This window comes from Podarcis tiliguerta (assembly GCF_965153285.1).
Source record: "Podarcis tiliguerta genome assembly, chromosome: 7".
Lineage (NCBI taxonomy): Eukaryota > Metazoa > Chordata > Lepidosauria > Squamata > Lacertidae > Podarcis > Podarcis tiliguerta.
This window is the reverse complement of record NC_139540.1, coordinates 86,950,031-86,974,875: the sequence shown is the minus strand read 5'-3', so window position 1 is coordinate 86,974,875 and position 24,845 is coordinate 86,950,031. Positions and strand designations below refer to the sequence as shown.

General features: G+C 41.3%; 1 protein-coding gene across 14 annotated transcripts in view; it reads left to right on the top strand.

The window, feature by feature from the left end:
* Positions 1-2,232: 2,232 nt before the first annotated feature.
* The window catches only part of RALGAPA2 (Ral GTPase activating protein catalytic subunit alpha 2), a 174,459-nt gene continuing 151,846 nt past the window's right edge, over positions 2,233-24,845 (top strand). For 5 of the 14 annotated variants that reach the window (XR_014513117.1, XR_014513118.1, XR_014513119.1 and 2 more), the window contains exons 1-3: positions 2,298-2,707; positions 14,761-14,871; positions 17,467-17,516. Coding sequence is in view for 7 of the 14 variants with exons in the window: in XM_083448511.1 (XP_083304637.1) it covers positions 2,602-2,707; positions 14,761-14,871; positions 17,467-17,516 (267 nt within the window). In the remaining 7 variants the exon portion in view is untranslated. Of the gene's footprint in view, positions 2,708-14,760; positions 14,872-17,466; positions 17,517-24,845 lie in introns of all 14 variants that reach the window. The other 9 variants (XR_014513120.1, XM_083448513.1, XM_083448521.1 and 6 more) reach the window with 6 other exon arrangements.

Here is a 24,845-nt window from a genome sequence, read left to right as displayed (position 1 = left end):
GGCTCAGTCTCTTTTGTTCTGCTTGAATTTCCAGTTATACAAGAACAACAGGTGAATTTTGTTTTTGTTTTGTGAAAAGCTGTTTCCCCCTTTTGCGGGGCCTTGGACAGACAGTGTGTGCACTTAGTCAGAAAATACAAATGTTAGTGGCTGTGACATTCAACAGGTGACCTTTTGTTGAACTGGGCGGATTCAGCTGAGGCTTCTAAATAACTTTCCAAGATGGGATGTTTATGGACAGACACTGCAGTACGTGTATCATAAATGCAACTGTCATGACAGGGAAAACATTATATTCAAGACTCTTTTCTAAATCATTCCGATCCAAAAACATAGATATTAAAACAATGCATGCTATATGATCAGTACTAGGAGATTCATCACTAGATTTCTTCAGTTTCTTCCAGCACTAAAAGCATCTTCAAAGGGGCCCCATATGGACTGGGGGGTTTTCAGGGGGAGGGGTTAACCTGGCCCTCAACATGATTTCTACCACGAAAAGGACAATGTAGTGCTGCAGCCAAGAAACAAATCAGCCCCCTTTGACTTAAAAACATCAACAAAGAAGAACAAGCCACATCTCTCCCCAAATCTTTTCTAGCTTGGTCTTTCAGTTCGCAACTGAGGCCCTGCTTTGTGACCCAGTGACCCCAGAAGTGTTGCAGGGGCCACAAGAGAGAGAACAGTTTCATCCATAGAGTGTGGAATGGCTTCCTGCAGAAGGCCACCCGATTCCTTCACTGCTTGCTTGTTGGCAAACTGCAAACATGCATTTGTTCTGTATTTAGCTATATTCCCCTCTTTGGCAATAGGAAAACTCCAGAAGGCACAACCCCAGCTCTATAGCCAATGTCAGATGAACTTCAGCCCACTGAGGTGGCCTGGGGGAGGGGAGCACCCTCATCACTCGATGAGCGTCCTGGTGTTTCAAAGCTCAAGTTTGCCTGTTGGTACAACCCACTTTCCTTCACCCCGAGGGCCTTTCTCTTATTCCTGTCCACTTCTTCTTAAGGTCCAGGCCTTTCCTCTCAGTCTCAGTCTCCATTGCCCCCACCCCACAGCACTAGGCCTATTTAAATAATTGTATTTCAAAAGCTAGGCACTGAAAACAAATTGTGGGCCTACACAATATCTATAGAAGGCATGCACATCTCACAGTAAATAAATGATTTGGAATTGTCATCGTACAGGGAGCCCCTTGCGCACAAATTCTGCTCCCAGGGAAGCCTTGCACACCTGCCAGGGAAGCCCAACACAGTGCAGCGGATTCTGGGAAATGTTCAGCTCGCCTTGGACCCTGGTCTGTTCACATGGGCCTGCGACCCTTTTTGAAGTGAGGAGACCTAGACTACAGCCAATACTCCCCTGCAGCCCCAGACCCCAAAGGAAGATCAGTAACACGATGCGTGAGAATTTGCCTTTCAGTCATTTTTCCATTATTTACCTCTTTGGCTTCTACGAAATCCCTGATACCATTTGAAAAACATGACATTCAAAGACCATTGAATTCACGGTAGTCAGACGCCATCTCATAAGGTGTCTTATAAGGTGTCAGCATGATTTGCCAAAGAATATCTGAATGTATCTTTAGGTGCCAGGCAAAAACGTTTCTCTTCAACCAGGCGATTTGCTAATTAACACTCTATAGCTTTTTAAATGTTTGTGGGAAGGGGGTTATTGCTTTGTTTTTTGTTTTATTATGTATTTGTATTCTCATTTTGTATTTTTCTGTTGTGAACTGCCCTGGGATCATGGGATGTAGGGCAGTATACAAATATAATAAATGATAAATAAGATGGTTCCTTCCTCAATTTAGCTAAAAGCACGGCTACTCGACAAGTCACAAATTTCAGTGGGGCTTCCCTTCTCAGAAGCACGTTCAAGACTTCGTAACACTGCGCATTTTATTTCCACAGTACAGTTGCAAGACTCGTTTCCCAAGTAAATAAATATACTGTGTTAATCAAAAGTGCAGAGCCAGCAAACAGCAGTTTTAGGTCTACAGATTAAATAAACTAACAATAAATATAGGTAAAAACTTTTAAAGGTAATATTTAAAAAGCGCCTCAAGCTATTAACAGTACAATAATTAAGTACAATAATTAAGGAAGGCTGTTCCATATAATTTTTTATCAAAGATGTCGCCTGCAGGGTTGCAAGACGGCAAGTGCTTCCGCGCGGCGAGACAAGGGCGCGCGAGGAAGAGCCTCCTCCGCAAATACTACGACTCCCAGCATGCCCCGCGCAGGCCAAGCTTCCAAAGATGGCCGCCCTTTGCGCCGCCGCTACTGGGCTCGGCTGCGCCGTCGGATGAAGAGAAAGCGAGGCAGGCATTGGTCCGCCCCCCCCCCCCCCCGCCCCGGAGAAGGGAAAACCAAGACAGCGCCCGCGAAAGAGAACAACCGGAGGACCTCCGCGGCGGGCGCTTCCGAGCCCGGCAGCAGTCCTGGCCAGGCCCCGCCCGCTTCCCTCCGGAGCGCCGCCGCCTCCCCTCCCCCCTCAGCGCGCCCGCCCTTCGCTCCCTGGCTGAGGAGGCGGCGCGGCGCCCGCGGGTCTCCCGGCTGACGGCCAGGGCGACGCCCCCCACCCAACTGCCCGGCGATGTTCTCTCGGAGGGGCCACGCCGATGTCAAGAAGTCCACCCAGAAAGCGCTGGACCCGCGGAAGGACGTCCTGACGCGCCTCAAGCACCTCAGGGCGCTGATGGGTGAGTGGGGCAGGCGGGGGGGGGGTCGCCTCCGGAGAAGGGTCCCGGTGGAGGGTACGAATCCGGGATGCCCCGGGTCCCCTCCCTGCCGTGTGAGGGCGTCATGATCACAGCCATCACTACTTAATGACATTGGCGAGTTGCTTTGCCCAGGGCAGCCCAAAGCGACTTACAATCGGACAGACAGGCAAAACCGAACCGAACCCAGAGATAGGTTATAACGTGGCTCTTTCCTGCCCCCCCCCCCCCGCCAACCTCCAGAGGGGCAGTGGGTCAATGGATCTGGCTGTTAACCAAAAGGTTGGTGGTTAGAGCTCACCCAGGGATGGCTGTGGGTAGCGTTCATGAATAGCAGGGAGTTGGACTAGATGACTGTCAGGATCCCTTCCAATTCCACAATTCTATGATTCTCACAGCCCCCATATATGCAGTGGGGTGGGAAAGAATTTACTGTTGTACTGTTGTACTTCAAACACAGTTCAAATCCACACAACAGGGTGAGCTCCCGTTGCTCTGTCCCAGCTTCTGCCAACCTAGCAGTTCAAAAGTGCACCAGTGCAAGTAGATAAAGAGGTACTGCGGCAGCGGAAAGGTGAGCGGCATTTCTGTGCACTCTAGCTTCCATCACAGTGTCCCGTTGCACCAGAAGCGGTATAGTCCTGCTGGCCACATGACCCAGAAAGCTGTGGACAAACACCTGCTCCCTTAGCCTGAAGCAAGATGAACGCCACACCCCATAGTCACCTTTGACTGGACTTAACAATCCAGGGGTCCTTTACCTATTTTTTACTTTGTACTTTAAACACTCACTGCAGTTATGAATGCATGCTAAGTTGAACCAATCTCTGCAGTTAGTGCTTTTGTCTTGCCATGTTTCATGTGTGCACCTAAGGTCTTGCCTGTGACCTCTTCTAACTCTGTTGTTTACATTCTCTTCTCACAAAGAGCTCCCCCTTTGTGTGGAGTGTGTGTTGGATTACCCCTCATAACCTACCTTGTTAGAGTACATTGTTGTGATGGGGTATGGGGATCAGCAGCTCTACATGGATATAAAAAAGATGGCAGGTGTATTGTAAGCAAGGGACAATGATAGGGTTAACATCCTTGTGCCTCAACCTCACATGCACTAAAAAAAAGTTGCTGGCTTGTTCTGCAGTTTTAAAAAGAAGTGTTTTTTTAAACATCAAAGTGAATCCTGGTTCATGGTATTGCATGTTGCCAGGAGGCAAAAGACAAATCTTGATGTAACTAGATCATGATAAAGAACTGGTTTCTCTGTTCAATTGTTCCAGCTTTTGTTAGTTAAACTTGAACCAAAAGCATATTGTAGAAATCTAAAACTAGGGTTATGCCCAGCATACCCACTTCCTGTGCTCTCAGCTAGACTGGAAATATGAGCAGTGTCTCCTCCTTGGGGACAATAATATTCTTGCACTCACCCCATGTGCATTCACTGTAAATTTCACAGTTTGTTGTGATCTTGCAATGGTCCCTGTCAGTTGTGTGGATTGTCCATTGCCAGCATGGGCTGAACCATCTTGCAGAGTCTTGAAGCAGTTCCACTGGCTCTGAAATCTGAGATGGCTGGATTATGTCAAGCAGTGGGGGAGGTGGGAGTTGTTGAGTAAAATAAACATCCATTCTACCTAACTTTATCACCCTCCTATGAGTAAACAGAACACTGATCTTCCAGGAAGTTGCATAAGATAATGGCCTAATTCACAGTGTATCCCTGCTGTGCTGCTTCACACTGCAGGTGGGACTCAGCTGTCTCAGTGCTCCATTAGAAAAACACCTGCAAATGGAAAACCAGGGGGAGACTAAGCGTGGAATCTAGCTTTATAGGTGGATAATTTTGTGTGTGTTGGGAGGTGTATCCAATTGAGTGAGCTCCTACCTGCGGGCTGCAGTAGTTCTGCTTAAACCAGGCTTCCTTAACCTCGGCCCTCCAGATGTTTTGAGACTACAATTCCCATCATCCCTGACCACTGGTCCTGCTAGCTAGGGATCATGGGAGTTGTAGGCCAAAAACATCTGGAGGGCCAAGGTTGAGGAAGCCTGGCTTAGACACATAGGTTTGCCGTGTTAATCAAAGCTAGACCAATATCGTGCTGGAATTACTGAGGCCTATTTAGATAGTGTTCTGAACCGTATCTTGTTGAGGATATTTTAAAGATTATACCAATTTACATGGGAGTAAGGCCTATTTAAATCAATGGAACTTGCTTCTGAGTTGTCACGTATAGGATTGTACTGTATGTCTCCCAACCCATTTTGTAGTCTACAACTGTTTTAAAGTTCCAGAAAGCCCTTGATAAAATGCATTACTAAAGAAGCAGCAATGTATCTGCTGGCTCCAATTATCTGAACTGAACTGTCTTGTTCAAATATACATTGGTTTATTCTCCAAAGATTTTAGAACAAAATAAACCAAACTGTGAAGTCTTGATGTGCGTAATTAACTTGTTTAATAGCATCAAGAGGAAAACCAGGAATTCACAGGAAAGTATATTGGGTTTGTAGGTAGGAGCACTGCAGAGAGTTTGGATGAATAAATAAATAATTTTATAATCTGTTTTGTGGCCAAGGTTAACTCCCATAGTGGTTTACATTTACAATTAACAAAAGGTGCAATGTATTAGGGATACTTAGAGGTGTTCATGGCAGTCTCTTCTGGAAGCTGATTACATTATCCAGATTCTACGCTCTTCTATTCAGAGAGAGGGGGTGGAAGGAGCTGTAAATGGATGCAGAGGTTGACTTAGGGAAATACACCAGACCATAGGAGTGTCTCTCCATTGATTTTACTCTATATATTCAGTGCAAGCCTTTGCAGATTGTGTTTGGTGAGACTTACTCTCTAGTAAGTGTGTTTAGGATTGCAGCCAAACCAAGCTTTTCTTAGCTACAGAATATGTAGTGGTGAAAACCAGTGATCTGTCTGTGTCATATTCACTATCACAGAGAGCCAGCATGGGTTTCTTAAGTCAGCCATGCCAGAATAACCTTACCTCCTTTTTTGATAAGAGTTACTAGTCTTGTAGGCTATGGGAGTGCTGTAGACATTGTATAAAAGCTTTGACAAAGGCTCCTCAGTATCCTTGTTGGCAAGCTGGTAAAATAGGGCTAGATGATGGTTTCATTAGGTGGATTTGTAGCTGATTAATAGACCGTATCCAAATAGTGCATTTCAGTAGTTCCTGGTCAACCTAGAAATAAGTGACAAGTGGGGTTCTGCAGGATGCTGTCCAGGGCCTAGTGTTGGTTAACATCTTTATAAATTACTTGGATGAAGTAGTAGAATGTATGCTCTTCAAGTATTCAGGGCAGCTAACAAATTATGTTGTGAACCACCCGGAGAACTGCAGAACACAAATTCAATAAACAAACAAGCATACTTAGAAGACAGAAATAGGATCCAAGATTATTTCTCCATGATGGAGAACTGGGATTAAACTAGCAAAATGAATTTCAACAGAGATAAATATAAACTTCTGCATTTAGGTAGGGGAAGCCAGATGTACAAGTTGTGAGAAAGAACTGGGTATTTTAGTAAAGCTCAGGCATTAAGACAGGTGCATTGAAACATTTTCACACCAATCCAGATAAGTAGATCCACAGAGTTCTGCACACATACCACTTGTTGGATAAGGAATTTTGGTCACAAATCTGGTCCGGATGTTGATGTTATTCATTTGCACTTTATTGTTTTCATGTGGATGTGCATCTCCCTCCTGGCACAACTCATAACATGAAAGTACTTGCAACTGGAACTAAATCACATAATTCATTATTTAAACGAAACAAGTAAAATTCCAGCATAAAAACTAATTTGAATGTTTCTGTTAAATAACTTGTGCAAATTAAACGGTTGCCCAATAAACATTGACCAAAGGGAATCCTGCCTGGGTAGAACCTTTCATAAATGGGATACCACATCAGCAGTTGGGTGAAGGGAAGTACCGGTAGTCTTTACTGTGCAGGAAAGCATTCAGAGTTCCAACTATTACATGTACTTAAAGCTAGGTAAGATATGAAAATGAAGAAGATGAGCCCAAAGCTGTGTGCAGGAAATTGGGGTTTGAGGAGGGGCACATTTCTTGGCATATTCATTTGTAACCAATATTAGGAGAATTGAAGCCAGTTCATGGCCCCTGATCTCCATTGACTTAAAGCTGCTTCTGCCTTTTACCTGCGTTGTATGATGCACTGATATATGTCTCAAAAAAGTTTGAGTGCGCGTCTGAAGTCTATTTGAGATCTAATAGTATCTTCTTGATGGAGCTAAGTGCAAGTTAAAATGTGAATGTTTGTTCCATTAACTCATCTTAGTCATGTGTTAACCCAGAAAAAGTGCTGTCTGTCTCCTTTTATATCGAGTCATGAATTATTCAGTCTGTTCTGTTGGTTCATGTAAGAATGTTGAATCTATTAGCAGAGCTTCTAACTGTCAGGATGAACCCCAGTGTTTTGCACAAACTCTTCTTTTTTTCCTGCCTTGATACTCTTGATGGCCCTCAAGGTCTCTACATTCTTTCTCCTTCTCCGATACCACCCTAGTACATCCTGCAAAGGATGAATTGAAGCAGAATACAAAATAGATAATAGATAAATAAAAGCATGCAATTTTCTGGCAGAGAATACTTTTGATAAGAGTTCCCATAGTTTGGCAATGATTTCAGTTCACCTTGCTTGCTCTTCAAATTGTTTTATGTTAACAGTTAAAACAAGTACGTAATGTTATTCTCATCTGACTGACTCCTGCCTGATACTTGACCTGGGCTTCCTGTAATTCTCTAACTCCTGATGGCTCATCCAGAAGTATGTGCAGCTCATCTGAGTTCATTTGAAACTGCAAGTCAGCAGCTGCCCCACTGAACTTCCCAGCTGCTTTATAAACTTCAAGTTATTGAAAAGGAAACAGCTCCTATTATATGTGCACTACTTTTTCAGTGAGCTTTTCCACCCACCAGACCCTCAAGCGGATTTTTGGATTCAAGTGAGTGGTGGAGATTATTTTTGTAAACCTCTTTGAGGTGGGGTTGTTGTTTTGTTTTTGTTTTTACAATAAGGTGGTGTATAAAGTTTATGAAATAACCAAATAAATATGGAAACTTTAGCTATTTCCTTGGTGAGAATCCCCATTTCCAAGCTGCTATTTGCCCTGGGTCCCCAAAAGAAATGGTAGATCCTATTCCAAATCTCCATTGTTTGTCTGATTGTTTTGCCCTATTCAGGCAATTAAATATCTGGTTGTTGTTTTAAGTCTGGGCTTGTATCCATTAAATAATCAATCAATCAGTGGGGTAACTTAATAGAATCAATCTGATTTACCCTCAGGAAACCATCTTTTTCGGCACAATTTTTATATTTGTTTATAAAGATGAGCATTTAGCTATGCATTCCATTTGTTTCCAAACAGCCTTATCTAAAATTTCAGTGTCGTTTGGATTATTTTTTAGGAATATAAATCCCTCTACTTTCTATTCAAAACATAAAACACTGCAAACTTGAGAGTGAGCACTGATAAAAACCATAGGAAATGTAGTTTAGATATGGTACAAATATTTGGCAATGGAGCACATGAGATCTGACAGTTGGACAGAGCCACCCGCCTGTCAGTGGCCGATGTAATGATGATGCCAGATGATGGGGTTTGTAAAGACCCCTGCATAGTGCTTTGAAGTGCCACCAATCAGCTGATCTTTTCTACTTCAAAGCACTAAGTAGGGCTGTTTGCAAGCGGCTTGCAAAGGATCCTTGCTTGACTTGTGACTTCAAGGATCAGTTTGCTATGGAGTTCCCTGTGGGGAACACAGTATTATTACAGCTGATCCCAGCTGTCTTGCTCAGTGGATTGGTGGTGACAACAAATCGCCCTTACCAATGCAAATTAGGAGTGCACTTGAAGGCTCCTGCTTGTGAATTGCAGCTCATTCTCACTTGCTCCTCACCTGATGTCACATCAGTTGTGGTGCCAGGTTAGGCCTGGGCGATATATCAATATATTGCCCAGGACTGTTATGAGGAGCAGACCGCGATGTTGGCTTCACTCAACGGTATATTGCTGGTGAAACCGCCACCGCTCCTGAGTCTCCCTGCTAGCAGTGTCCGCTGAAGGGGGTTAAGAGTTCCTTCCTCCAGCGGGCGCTGGTTCCCGCAAGCCACCAGCGGGGTGGGGACTCTGTGAAACTGCTCTGCTGAGGGGAGTGTGGTTGCCGCTCCCTGCAGTGAGCAGTTAAAGGAGCTCTGGTGCTCTTATCGCTCATGCACGAGTGGTGGGAGCGCTGGGCCTGTCTGAGCAGGAGGGGGGGAACCTTACCTCTGCTCAGCTGAGCAGCGCAAACTAGCTCCGTTGTCCCAGCCTGCGAGCCTGGGTAAAACCGCCTCAGCTCTTGAGGCAAGTGCACTTTTCCCCCCAACCACGATGTTTAGCTAGCGATACAGTGTGATGTTGAAAAGCTGATATCACCCAGCCCTAGGCCAGGTAGGTGTGGCCCCATGGTCTTAATTGCGACCTGTGACCAAAATATAGATGGGTTTTTATACTCATGCGGGGAAAGTTAATACAAGCACAGTGTTTACTTTGTATTTCATTATCTGCACTATATCCTGGGCTTGCATGTGAACTTGGAGCCAGTTATAGACTTTTTTATTTTTTAAATTCAGTTTATATACCACCCTTCATTTGTAGATCTCAGGGCAGTTCACAACATAAAAATATAGCATTGGTATGAGAATGTCTGGTGCTGATATAATTAATATAAGTTGGAATTGCAATTCTATATATAAAATGCTTCGTATTAATCCTATCAATTGAGAAGCACACTGTTCCAAGGGTGCATTGGCCACAGATGGAAGGGAAATGGCAGAAGCAATGCAGTGAATAAAATTATCATTTATGTAATGTTTGAGGACTAAAAATTACAGCAAATACTGCTTGTATTGACTTGTATGATTTCTGTTCCTGACCTCAAATGAACATGTGAATTGCAGGAGTTCCTACTCCCATGTGTAGTGGAGTTTTTTGACATCTCTAGTCTTAACTGTGGTTCACTGAAATAAGCGAACCAGACATTGATGTTTAGTTAAATAATCCATTGTTCAAATTAGTTCTGCTTCTGAGTAATAACTGTAGTTGTTTTTAAAAAAATGTAAGTGAAAGCTTCCAACTTCCTCCTTGCAGTCACAGTGAGAAGGAGCGGGGGGAGCTTGTGAACCTGATGCTTTCCTAGGCTATCACAGTAATGCTGAAATCATACTTTACTATTATGTACATATGTAACTACTGTGTGGTAGAATCTAATTTTACTTATTTGAACAGCTAGCCTTTGTTAAGTTTCCAGCAGTTGCAAGGATGGCCAAGGAAGATGAGCCTCTTTGGAGAGCATGTTTCAAGGTTGTGCATCTGTAGTGGGCATTGCTCTTTGGGTTCACAGTTCCAGTCTACAAAACCATGCAGAGGGTTTGTTAAAAGGCAGTAGCTGCAAATGGGGAGCTTGATATGAGAGACAATGGCCTAAAATATGTTGAGTCCCTCCCCCTTATAGCTGTATAGGAAATAAGAAACAGTTCTTACAAGCCCAGAATCCATTGCAAAGTTGTACAGCTGTGTTAAAAGTGAATAATTTTTAAAGGAAGCTCTACACAGAATTTATTTCAGTAGTTGGGCCATTGTTTTGTTGCAGTTTGGATCAACGTGACAATGTCCCTGTGTTCCTGCCCTGGGCAGAAAGCATTGTCTGATCTGACTGGAAGATTGTACACATGTCTGCCACTTTAATCTCCCAAAGCAGTATCTCTTTCCTAATGCAGAGAAGGTGGCAGGACAATGCTCAGCGGGGTTATCATTTCCCTAAAACTGAACTGTATTTTTTTCCTTTCATTTTTATTTATTAAATTTATATCCCACCCTTCCTCCTGCAGGAGGAAGGATACGACAATATATATTTTATTATGTTAATGTCCTACCTTCCTTCCATGTTGCTTAAGTTGGTGTACATGGTTCTTTTCTTCCCATTTACACCTTGGTCTCCAAGGCCCTACTACTCCAACACTCTCCTCCCCACCTTCTATAGATCACACAGATGGTTAGTGTATGTTGTGGTCATAGGGTTGGATTTGGTGAAGGGTCATTAGGCCTAATCTCATCCTGCACATAATCTGTGCATAGATTAGCTTGGTCTAGGCCATGATGTACTGTGATGGTGGAAAGGCACACTACAGTAAAGTGCATGAAGAGCAAGTGTCTTCAGAAGATGTAATTGATGGAGTCAATTATGGAGCCTTATGATAAAGTGAATGCATTGTGAAGAATCTTAATACAGCAGCCTAGTTTCTCCACAGGTCATAAGTACCAATAATTTCTGATCCAGTGCTGGGAAATGTGGGATTGTGTCTTGATGCCTGGTGCAGTTGTCCAGCCTGGAAACCACTTGCACACGCCATTTTGTGTGAATGGTTCTTGATCTAATAGGGGAGATACACATGAAAATAAACTTATCGTGCACTCCAATCTCACTGGAAGGATGTAAGAGGATTTAATTTTTTTCTATTTATCTAAACTTCTGATTATCTAAATGTTCACCTTAAGGTCAGGGTAAGACTGTCTTGCAAATAAGTCTACAAATGTGACTAGTTTACAGACTTCTTATTTGCTTGCCTATCTGCATATATCTGTCAATATTTTGTGACATATTGGCAATCTGAAGGAAAGAGTGGTCCTGTTCTTTTATAGTTTATAATAGCTTCTCTGCATGGTTGCTTAGGGGAGGCCTTTACCCATCTACGGCAAGCAGACCAGTGGCTATAGTTTCAGTATAGTGATATGAGATGAAACTTTGATTACAGGATCTAGAATAAGGGCTTAAAAATAGGTAACATTCATTTTATTCAGGAGGTTGCAAAGAGATTACCGGTATGTGACTTCAGTAGCTGAAGTCTTTTTTTTTCCTTTTTTTTTAATTCTTTTTATTAAGTTTTTCCACACCATTCACAGCTAACAAAAAATCCAAAAGATAAACATAACATACACACCACATTCATTGGGAACAAAAAACGACGAAAAACAAAAAACAAACAACAAACGAGATAGTAAACCATCAATAGATAACTCAAGAGAGTACTTCCCTTCATCTCGGTCTGGGTTGTATAGCCATCCTTCCTTTCTGCGGTCTCTATGTTCTCTCTGTATCTTCACTTCACGGATTTTATATTTCGCCTACTGTAATTTTGATATTACCTAAATTTGTTTCTGTATATGCTATAAATTTGTTCCAAACGTTAATAAACTTTTTACTTTTTTGATGCCTGATTCTTTGTGTCAACTTGTCTAATTCTATGTATTCAAATAATTTAATCTGCCATTCATTAATTGTTGGGATAGTAGTAGTTTTCCAATTCTGCGCCAACAATATTCTAGCTGCTGCCGTTGCATACTGAAACATTATCTTATCCTCTTTTTTGATATCCTCCCCGACCATCCCTAACAGGAAAGCCTCCGGTTTCTTGGTGAAATTGTATTTCAAAATCTTTTTTAATTCCTCATAAATGAGTCCCCAAAACCTTTTCACCTCTACACATGTCCACCACATATGGTAGAAATCACCCTCTTTTATTTTACACTTCCAGCACTTCTTATCTCCGGTCTTATACATTTTCTGCAACTTTACTGGAGTAATGTACCAGCGATACATCATTTTTTCTATATTCTCCCGAAGTCCCACACAGGCTGTAAATTTCATGTCTATCTTCCAAAGTTGTATCCATCTATCGTATTCTAGGTTGTCTCCTAAGTCTATCGCCCATTTAATCATAACCTCCTTCACCTCCTCATCTTTGGTATCCCAATCCAGTAATTGACCGTACATTTTGGATAGAAGTTTGGTGTTTCCTTCTACTATTTCCACCTGGAATTTCGATTTTTTCTCATTTATTCCTATCTTTTTATGTTCATTCCATAAGGCGTTTATCTGGTGGATTTGTAACCAGCTTACTTGCCTATCTTTTAACTCCTCATATGTTCTAATCTTCCACCCTTTATCCGATCTGACCAGTAGATCTTCATAGGTCCATCTTTGTTCATCCATATTTGGTTTTTTAATCTTTAAAATATCAATGGGTGATAACCACCATGGGGTGCTTTTTTCTAGAAATCTTTTATTTCTGTCCCATACCTCCAATAACGCTCCTCTAATAATATGATTTGAAAAACCCTTATGTATTTTCCCTTTATCCTGCCATAAATAGGCGTGCCAGCCAAACCTAGTGTTGAATCCTTCTAAGTCCAACAAGTCAGTATTATTTAGGGTAATCCACTCTTTGATCCAACACAGGCACGACGCTTCGTAATATAATTGCAGATTAGGGACAGCAAACCCTCCTCTCTCTCTACGATCGGTGAGAATTTTGAACTTAATTCTTGCTCTTTTCCCCTGCCAGATAAATCTGGACAGGGTTCTCTGCCAATCCTTAAACCTTGTAGTGCCTCTGATCACAGGGATGTTTTGGAATAGGAACAGCAATCTCGGCAACACCGACATCTTAATTGCAGCCATCCTACCTGACCAGGATAGCTTTATCCTGCTCCATATGTCTAAATCTTTTTTTATCTCGTTCCAGGTCTTGATGTAGTTATTTTTTACTAAATTTATATTTTTCGTTGAAATCCAAATACCCAAATATTTTACTTTTTTAACAACCTTTATTCCCGTTTGGAGCTCTAGTTCTTTCTTTTGTTCTTCCTCCAGATTCTTTGTTAAGATCTTCGTTTTAATTTTATTTAATTTGAAACCAGAAACTTTCCCAAATTCTTCTAATATCTCTATGACTTTGCCGATACCTCCTACTGGGTCTTCAAGGGAAATAACTAAATCATCAGCATAAGCCTTTAATTTGTATTCTTTTTCTCCAATTTTGATTCCTCCTACTTCAGGCGTTTTCCTTATCTTGTTTGTCAATACTTCTAGAACCATTATAAATAGGAGAGGGGACAGGGGGCATCCCTGTCTCGTACCTTTTGATATCATAAATGAGTTGGATAAACTATTATTTATGATTAATTTAGCTCTTTGTGTTGAATAAATCCCTTTTATTCCTTTCAAAAAAGGTCCATGTATCCCTGCCCTCTCCAAACAATTTAGCAGGAACTCCCATGATACGTTATCGAAAGCTTTTTCAGCGTCAATAAAAATCAATGCTGCAGATGTGTCAATCTTAAGATCTAAATATTCAATTATGTTTATTATGTGTCTGACATTATCTTTCAAATATCTACCAGGGAGGAACCCTGCTTGGTCTTTATGTATAAGTTTTACTAGGTGTTTTTTTAATCTATTCGCCATTATCTCCGCGAAGATCTTATAATCGTTGTTAAGCAATGATATTGGTCTATAATTCCTTATGTCTAATTTATCTGAATCTGGTTTAGCTATTAATGTAATATGAGCTTCCTTCCAGGACTCAGGTGTTTTCCCTCCTCTCATAATGCTATTCATCACATCACATAGCACCGGAGCCAGATATTCCTCTAATGTTTTGTAATATTTTGCTGATAGTCCATCTGGTCCAGGTGCTTTCCCCAGTTTCATCTTTCTAATTGCGTCCTTAACTTCAACCACTGTTATGGGTTTATTTAGTTGTTTTTTATCTTCATCCATCAAATATTCTCCTCTATTCTTTATCAAATAATTTTCTATTTCTTCTGTATCTTCCTCTTCCTTTCTATATAGTTTTTCATAAAATTTAAGAAATTCATCTCTTATCCTATTACTATCTTCCAAGATCTGTTCTCCTATTTTTATTTTATTAATCAAGTTTTGTTTTTTCCTCTTTCTAAGTTGCCACGCCAATAATAGCTGAAATCTTGAATGTTAGGTGTATTTAAGATCAAGCCATTTGAACACTGCCACCTTATACATTGTACCATGTATTTCTATTAATACTTCTAGTGTTATTTTTCTGCTGCTTTATTTTTCTGTAGAGGTTTTAATTCTAAATTTCTATGCTGATGATGTGCTCCTTTTTCACACATGTTTTGTTTTTTACTTTTGCAGATGCTATAGAGGGAAGTGAACTTAAACAGTTTTTTGAGATTAACTATTCTCAGATTTATTTTATCTTCTATGAAAATTTCATAACACTGGAAACTAGCTTGAAACAAAAAGGTAAGAATTTTAAGTGGCTTTGTTTGTTAGTATATTCTTTTAAGTTGTTTAATACTGATCTATACATACTAGACCCCAAAATCCACTCCTTGGCATATCTCTATATAATAAAAATGTAAGAATGTCACCACACAGTCCACATTGGAGGACATGTGGTGCCTCATCGCAATCCTGAATTTGCCTGTATCAGAGTTGGGTGGGGCGGGGCAAGGTGAAGGCAGGTTGCCAAACAGCAGTGGCCGTGGCACTGGAGCAATACAGGAAAAACAGAGGCGAAGACTGGCGGTTTTTAACAATACAGAGGTTTGAGTAGAGCAAGTGGGCATGATACTGAGCAGAGAGAAGTGGCAGTTCAAAATAAGGTTTGAGTGCAGTGAGAACAGTTTGGAGAGGCTCTGTTGTGTTAGCTTTTTGGTGTCAGCCATCTGTATTTCTCCTTGTTAAAACTAGTTTGTTTCAAATTTTTAAAAAAGTGTCCTTCATCCCTGCTTTATTTAAAACCTCTGTTGTTGTTTAAAATAGCCATTTTCCCCTTTCAGCATCCATCTGTGTAAGAGCTAAAGGATGTAAAGCCCTCAAATGCTCCATAGTATCTTCACACATGTTAGGAAAGTTCAGCAAACCTAACAGCAAGTGCTAGCACCATCATCCTTTGGAAAACTTTGTTGCAGCTGTTCAAACTTTGTTGTCAGCTCATGAAAAAATTGGTTGTGAGACTCCTGGCAAGTCATTTAAACCCCTCAATCTAGCTTGGGGCTCAAAAATTTTATTTATTTATTTGTAGTATGTGACAGTTTATTAAGATGTAGCCCTGCTTAGCATGCACAAGAAGCACATCTTCCCCTCCCCAAACACATTTTTATGTGATTGCAAAAAGCAGGCAAAACGTTTGCTATTAAAATATTATGTCCTTAGAAGTGTAAGATACTTTTATTTGCATTCCCTTTACACACTTGTGTGATTGTACTTAATACACAGGTCCCGCTATCCAAACACAATGTGTTCTCTGGAAATAGTTCGTTAGACAAGCATTTGCATAACAAATCAATGATTTCCACTTATTCCTATGGGGACATTTCTGATGTGTTCATGACTGCAACATTTTGACTTCCAAAGCCCCCCTGCCCCCCCGGAAAACCCTCTGAAACTGTACTAAAGTACAGATCACTAGAGTTTAATATAGTACAGTAAATAATTAAAAGGCAAACGAGGATGGAAAAAATGCTCTCTGATTTGTCTGATTGCTCCTCCTCCGTCCCTCTCTCTCCATTCCTCATCCAACCTGCAAAAGTGAAACAAGGAAGTAAAAAATGTTTTCTGTTCATATATCTGAATATGTGGTGTGTATAGTGAGTTTGGGGTACTAATTCCTCGTGTTTGGATAAGTGATTTTTTACATAGGAAGTGTTTAGGAAGTGTGACCTATGTGTATTCATTTTTAAGTGTTTATGTGCATTTCAGTAAAACTTTTGTTAAATTATCTCAGTTATTTTGATTGCATCACTTGCTGCCCTGTGGCTGAACAAAGCCCCTGGGACCAGACAGGTTAAATTGATAAGGAGGAGTGTAGGAGCCTCCAATTCCAAGTCCTGGCACCCCATTAAAAATTTCTGATAAAATCTAAATCCTATTCAGCTACAAATAAATCATTACTATATCTTTTTAAATTACCCATGAGGAAATGTAAATATCTAAACTTATCAAACACAAATACAAATATCAAACTACAAATACAAATATAGAGACAGTTTTGCAAGAATTTAATTTGCTGAGAAGAATCGCTAAGTGGTATATCCTTTTTCAAAACAACAAGATAACATGGGCCTAGGATAGCTCATTGGTAGAGCAGGAGACTCTTAAGCTCGTGGTTGTGGGTTCGAGCCCCTCATTGGGCAAAAAATTCCTGCATTATAGGGGATTGGACTAGATGACAGTGTGGTCTTTTCCAACTCTGCAATTCTACTTCAGTTTATTAAAAAGGAAAGTATGGCTGGTCTAGGCATAGATTGTATGCTGCTATAGAAAGTTTAATATATACCGTAGTTTGTTTTTGGCTGCTGCTCATGGTTGCTGAGGAGAGAGCTTAACCACAAGACCCAGTTTGGAGAACATGCTAAGCTAAACCTTGCTCAGTGTTGGGTGGGAGCAAAAGGGACCAGGGAAGAGCAAAGCTTCCAGGGAGCCTGAACATTTTCACAGTCCTGGAAAACCATAGTTTGAGTTACCATGTCGTGAAAACCAGGCCAGTATCCTTTTCTCCTGAATATTGGACTCCTCTTCATTTTGCTTCCCATTACATCCCGGTTTCTCTACTCACTAAATATTCCTTAAGACATAATGTGTGTGACAGAGAGCCTTGTTGTGGGCTGTCAGTTATTAGAGCAAATGGTTGAAGGAGAGAAGCTTAGATTTATCTTTAACTTTTTTCTGACACTGTATTCTTACAATACTGCTCCTTCGTACTGTTGCATACTTTTGTGTAGTAGATATGTGAGCAGAGCACTGAATTTGAAAGCTAGCAGTCTGATGGGATTTATTAACAGAGTAGTGTATTGTATTTATCCATACTGACTGGAAACATTCCTTTTCTCCCAGGGAATAAGTCACAAAGGGAGGAGCTGGACTCCATTCTCTTTCTTTTTGAAGTAAGTTATCACATTTCAGTACTTACTCAACATTATGGTTCCTTCATGATTATAGTGAATAAGTTACATTTCTGACAAACATTTGTTTCCCCACAAACTGTAAAGTGAGATTTATGGCTATTTTCCTCTATTTTAAATTGTGGGCAGACCCTCTCTTTCTCACATTCAGTTTGTGAGTGATTTAAAGAAAAATAGCCTGACATCTAGTCCCTATCATGCTTCCAGTGACTTAACTGGAAGTGTGAGGTGGGATTAGAAGACTCCCTGCATTTTACGTCTGTCCTGCAAGGGCATTGAGTTTCTAACTCTTGTAGAGCAAAAGCTAAGAGGCAAAATCTGTAGGCACCATTCAAGGCTATTGCTTTTTGAGAGATGAGCCACTTCCACTTCAGTGTTTTTAGTCAATGATTGAAGTCGGAGCTGTGATTGATGATTGGCGTTTTTGCAAGGCACTTGGCCCTTCTCCATACTTGTTGTCTGAAAGACCAAAGAGCTGTCTGTAGCGAATGGATAAAGAACTCCTGACCTGTGCTGAAACAGGGAGTCTACTTCTGGCTTCAATGTGTCACTGTTATACTCACTTGGTCACTTCTGCTTCTAAAAAGCATAATTCACAAGGGAAGACAAGCTTCACAGGTTCACCTTGGCTGGAAACCAAGCCACCCCCCCCCCAACACACCTAGTTCATTTTGAAGGGATTTGCTTATTCTTTATAAGTCATTGTTGTACACTGAAAGTAATTAGAAAATTCATGATTGTAGTGTAGCTTAGACTGAACAGTAGCATATCTGCCCAAAAGCAAAAGGTAGCAGCAAAGCTGGGTGTTTGTGCTATTTCTAACTCAGGTTTAATTTCATGGTAAAAATGTGGGATTTTTTGTCTCAACATATAAACATTTTAAAAATTGCTTTGCTAATGCAAATAAAATCCATGTTGCAAAGTGGAGATGGTATTATAGTTTAGAAAACCCTGCAAAGGGGGTGGGCGTTGATAGACAGTAGTGTATGACAACCATGAAGTGTAGTCCAATGTTTTCATCCAGTTTCTTGGTGGTAGTCCTTTCCCTCAGATGAACCTGCTCAGGCTCAGAGATCTTCTGTGGAGGCCCTTTTCTTGGTCCCGCCACCCTCACAGGCACACTTGGTGGGGACATGGGAGAGGGCCTTTTTGATGGCTGCTCTCAGACTTTGGAACTCCTTTTCTAGAGAAGTTAAACTGGCTCCTTCCTTGTTGTCCTTCCACCAGCAGATGAAGACTTCTTTGTTCCAACAGGCCTTTAGAAAAGGGCTGGTGCTGTGATATTTTTATTGTACTGATCTGTATGTTTTAATTGTGTGTGTGTGTGTGTGTGTGAGAGAGAGAGAGAGAGAGAGAGAGAGAGAGAGAGAGAGAATTCTGTTACTCTTTTTTCATTATGGTTCCCCCCCTATGATTTTTGTTGTTGTTGTTGTTTTATTTTTTTTTAAATTTGAAGTAATAAAACATACCCATACAAGGAAAACAGAGCCTAATAGTTCTACAGAAAAGAAAGAAAAATAGCAGCTGATGGTTGTAGTTTTAGATGTTCCAAGAAAGGCAATCAAATGAAAATATCTCTCCATAAGGTTCTATGAGTTGATGGAGAGTGAAAACCATATTTGATTGTCTTAATAAAAACGAAAAAGGATACCATGTCATATAGATGGTGTGAGTCACCCCCAGATCAATATTCCTTTTCTGAAATAGCTAATTTGTCTATAAGCATGATGTCCCATACTTGCAAAATCCAGGCTTCAAAAAGATTTGCAGTTAAAGTTTTCCAATATTTTTGCAATCGCAAATCTAGCTGCTGCTAATAAATGGAGGATGAGGTCTTTATTTGTTATGTTCTCAATTTGAAGTAAAATAAGGTATTACAGCTCATTTTGGGTCTGGTTGTAGCAATTTCCCCATCATTTGATTAATTGTCTGAAAAACTTACCAAAAGAGAATAATTTTTGGGCCAAACCACCACATGTGCACTAGAGAACCAGGCAAATTGCCTAGCCAGTAGCAAAGGCTGGATGTGTTACGTTTAATTCTGTATAATCCAGACCCTCCAAGTGTCCCTATTTTCCAGGGACAGTCCCAGATTTACAGAAGCCATCCCAGTTTCTGATTTGATCCTGGAATGTCTATGTAGCCACATGGTATATCTTTAAATATAAATTTTATTTCTGGAGCTGTAAGGGGCTTTTGACAAGTGTAGAAGTCTCTGAGCTTAAATAATCCCACTCTTTCCCACCTAGCAAATGAGCCCGATGGGGGTTTTTAGTTGTTGTTGTTATCTGTAAGCCACCTCGCATTCCTATCAGGAAAAAAGACGGGATGTAAATAAATATAACAACGACAACAACAGGATTTATTTTTATTATGGGTTCCAACTCTTTTTGCTAAAAAACAACAACAAATAAAATGGTGACTGACTGACCTGTGCTGATTGCATTACTGTGGTTATTATGACTATAAATAATACCTGATTCTTGCTTTTAAACAGTTTAATCTTGAATCTATCTAAGCATGGACATCTGAACCTTTCTTGTTGTAAATTTATTTTAATCACCACTGACCAACCATCTGAAGACCATACCTAGCTTTGCACTTCATGTACTGTTTCCCTTACTTCAGTTGATGCATGTTCTGTATTGGGATGGGAGACATGTGTCCCTGCAGATATTGCTGGATTCCAGCTCCCATCATTCCTGATCATTGGCCGTTGTCAGATGTCAGTGGTGGTTGCTCGTGAGTAACCAGTCAGGACTCTGACCTGTCTTTAACAGGTTTTATTTTGGTGCAAAACTATTTACAGTGCAGAGCCATCAGTTCATGTCTGCCTCAATCACTAGCAGAATCCATGAGTGGTCCTCCCCCAACATAAGAGCTTAGTCATCCCCAGCCTTTTTCTTCCTTCTTTGCATTTTACACCTCTGCGCAAGGTGGGCGACGGAAGAGGCATGCTTCCCTCCTGGCCAGCTTGGCAAGGAGCGGTGAGAGGCTCCCAGCAGCATCCTCTGGTCCCGCCCCCTCTTCCCCACTGGAGATGTGGCTTTCCCCACCACAGGAAGAGGAACTGCTGCTCAAGATTTTCGGAGGTTCCCTGTATCCCAGCTGCCCCTCTGCCTCCCTTCCCTGTTCTGATGGCAGTCCCCTGACAGCCGTCTTGGTTTCAGCAGTTTATACTTGGAGCCCAACATAATCCAGAGTGAGACAGGTTTCCGATTCCTGATCTACAGTAGCACAACCAATTTACACCTCATGAAACTTTAGTTCTTTGTTCTTTGTTGGGGTTAGGCTTGGTGCTGGGGGAGAGCAGGGTTCTTTTGCCTTTATAACAGCTGTTTGGCAGGCAGAAATTCTAGTATGGAAATACTATTAAGGGAAAAATTATTTCTTGTTTGTGGCCACTTATTTATTTTTTGGCTCTGTACACCACTTGCGAAAGCTGAATCAAATTTGCACATAACACAAAAGTATATACAAATGTGTGTCCCCTTTTCACATTGTAAAGAGTTCTGTGCCGAAAAGAATCTCTTGGTACTCCTGCTAACAGAACTATGACTCTTCCCTTTACCTTAAATGCCAGCTTGGAACAGCACAGTGAGCCTCAGTAAGAACCCTCAAGCTGCAGAGGTGCACATATGTTGGTTGGCCTAAAGTGCCTCTGTAGCCTAAGTCCAACTGAACTTTGTGTTAGTTCCCTAATGTATAAAAAACTGTTTTAGCAGTCGTCTGAAATACAGTATGCAAATACTGTAAACAAACATATAATAAAATACTTTATTTTGCTTTAACTGCTTCAAAGGGTTTGTGATAAAATCTGTGATACAATCTGAATAGTTCTAGATGCATGCCCCTGCTTTTTAGCTATATTGCTTTTGGCTTTAAAAGTCTCTTAAATGTTTTTAATACTTAGAAGGCATTTACTTGAATCCTCTCAGCAAGGCCTAATGATTTCATAATGGTGGCTGCTTCATTTTTACAACTCCCCCCCCCTGCAGACAGGTTATTATTGCCATAACCATCTGACGTGTGTTTAGTTTTGCTCATTCATTCAGCCTAAAGAGAAATCCTGGGTAACCTGAATGCTTACTTCCAGCAGTTAAAAAATAATTGATAAATTAATAGTATTATCCTATAGTTATTATTAGAATTGTCCTTTGGAAAGGAGCTGTTATAAACCCATTATGGATCCTTCAGAGCAAATGCGGGATGGAGAAACAGTGTAAATGTCATCTGAATTAAACATTTGTGTTTCTAAACCCTAGCAAATTAAGTTAATTGGTTGGTTGGTTGGCATATTTCATCCTATGTCAGCAGGAATAAAACTTTCCCCATGTTCTATTTTAATTAGTTAAACAGTTAATTAGGATTATTAATGTTTGGCATCTGGAATCAGAATTGAACTACATCCCAGATGAGTAAACAGATTTACATAATTATTGTACATTTTGAAATACTTGCTTATGTGTGAGTGGTGTTAATAACATTTCACAAATTAGCTTTAAATATCTTAGATCTCCGAGATAAATAATTCTTCTGTTTACATTAAAAGTAAATGTGTGGTGTATCTCAAGGGCACAACTCATCCCTGCCCTTAACCATAGCTGCTTCAGAGGAACCACTGGCCCTGGCAGAAAGATGCGAAGAATATCGCTGGAGAACTAAGAATTCCCCCAAGTAAGAAAGTGCAGATGGCCTCACAAAGTGTGTGGGTTTACAGTGCTCTCAATCTCTACTTGCTGTCCAGTGCTTCACAGGTAGAAGCTGGTGTGTCAGGTTGTCCTCAGACACTTCGCTCACCGATCTTTCTGTTTCCCTGTCCCTCTCTTATAATGGGGCATGGGTCTTAATGTTCACCAAGTTTCTCTCTCATCCTCAGTCCCTCAGTGCAGCTAGCACCGACCTTTTGCATAAAATGGTATTATAACTCCTGCAAGACACACAGTTTTAGGACTATTTGTAGCATATACTGCAGTGTGTTATATGGGAGGGGGAAGGTGCCTTTGAAGACTACAGGCGTCCCCCCACTTACACGGGGGCTGCATTCCGGGGCCCCACTCACATAAATGAACTAGTGTAAAGTGGGGAGCACCCTCTATAAAGTCTCTATAAAGCCTCTGCTTTTCAGCTTTCTCTCCTGCTCTCTCTCCAGTCCAAACCAAAACATCTAGCGTTGAAGAAGCTCTGGGGTTGGCTGGAAGACACACAGAAAAACTGTGACTGCTTTGCTGCTTGGCACATCAGCTGTTAGGCGGGGAAAGTAAGCAGCCTAAACAAAGGCCCGTTTTGCCTCAGGTCTCTTCAGAGCTTCCTCCACCCTCACTGATGCCCTCTTAGGGCCCCAGGGAAGGGCTCCTGGCAAGCCACATGGACTCTCCAGCTCTCTCTAGACATTTCCTGGTATGATTCTATTTATTTATTTATTTCCCAGCTCTGTGGGTATACATGGTTGCACACAAGTAGAATGCACGTAAGTGGGGGATGCCTGTACTTTGAAATAAAAATAACACTCTTGTAGCATGTTAAAAACTAATGACTTTTGTCTTAAGGTTTTGTTGACTAAAGTCCATTTCATCAGTTGTATGAAGGGTTATCCTACATATAGACCTGACCACCCATTAAAAAAACCCAGATAGCAGACATCCTGGCATTGGTAAGCCAACCAACACATGTAGTATGGTAACATTTACTTGTGCCAATTCATTCCACAAGTGATATAACAATTAAGCAGTTTTAACTTGAAAATACAACTGGTCTAAAATATACTTGTTAGGCTATTGAATGAAACTGAACTAATGGGTATTTTGCCAATTTTAAAATAGTTTTGTTAGCTTCTGGTCTGTTATCAAGCACAATTCAAAGGTGCTACAGTGGAACCTTGGGTTGTGGACGTAATCTGTGATGGAAGCACATCCGCAACCCGCAGCGTTCGCATTCTGAAGTGCCGCGTCTGTGCAGGCGTCGGCGCGATTTGGCACTTCTGCGCATGTACGAAGCGCGATTTAGTGCTTCTGCACAGGCATGAGCAGCAAAACCTGGAAGTAACCCGTTCCAGTATTTAGGGGTTTCCCGTGGTCTGCAACCCGAAAACACGTAACCTGAAGCATCCGTAACATGAGGTATGACTGTAGTTTTAATCCTAATCCTAGTTTTTAATCCTAGTTTTAATACAGTTTACAGCCTAGATATGTAAAGGTTCACTTCCTCTAACACAAATATGCACGGGGGCCACTAGGGGCGCATTGGAAGATGGCTGACAAGAACATCTCTCCGACCCACACGAGGTAATTAAGAGGCTGTGATGGGAGTATGCAGCCTCCCTGCCCCCCCCAAGGGAAAGGGGGGGACTGCCCTTGCCTGCTGTGCCCATAAATCACCCCCGGATTCGAGGGGGTGAGGGCACTGGGCAGAACGCCCTTGTGTGGACTTCGGCTCTCCTGGACGCTGTCTCCGATTCGCGCCACTAGCTGCAGCAACTTGAAAATAAACAATCAGGAAGAAGCAAATGCACATATTTCAAGTGAAGAATGGGGAGTAAAGACTGCTAATTGAAGGGACCTCTGTGAAATAAGACGGGTCGGTTAAACAGGAATATATCATGAGAAGACACACCAAGGCTCGGTATGTCGGCAGTGGGACTGGGGGGGGGGACTTTTCTTTCTTTCTTCTATGTGATTAACCAATAATCCCCCCTCACAAGTCAGAAATGCCGCTTAAATGACCTAAGCTGGATGATTTAAGACTGTGTGGAGATAAACTCTAACCAAAAGCATGTTTTAAGGAGATCGAGAAAAGTACAAGAGCTTTGGGATGACGCAGTAAAAAACAGCGTCGCCATTTTGGCAAGTTCTGTCGAAAGATTTATGTCTGGGAGGAGGAATGGATTTGTTTTCATATTGCGGGCGAACCTCCTCAGAGGACTAAAGAAGGCGAAGAGGGCGACAGATTTGCGAAGATTAATGATGGAAAGAGTGCCTTTATTTATGGAAGTGATGATATATGGAAACCATCTCGATATGGCTATTGGACGAACGGGAAAATTCACACAGGATTACAACTTGCTTTTACCTGCTTAAGGAGATTATCAGAAGAGGTCACAAAGAAAAAGGAAAAATATATGAAAATAACAAGATGAGATGTGGAAACAGCAAGATAGGACTGGATAGAATAATGAACATTATTTGGACAGATTTGTGGACATTAATGCAGCAGCAAGAAGATGATTGGATCCCCTTCGGAACTTGAAATATGGGTACCCCCAACAAAAATTTAAAATTCCACTTTGTAATTTGGAATTTATGTGATGTGATT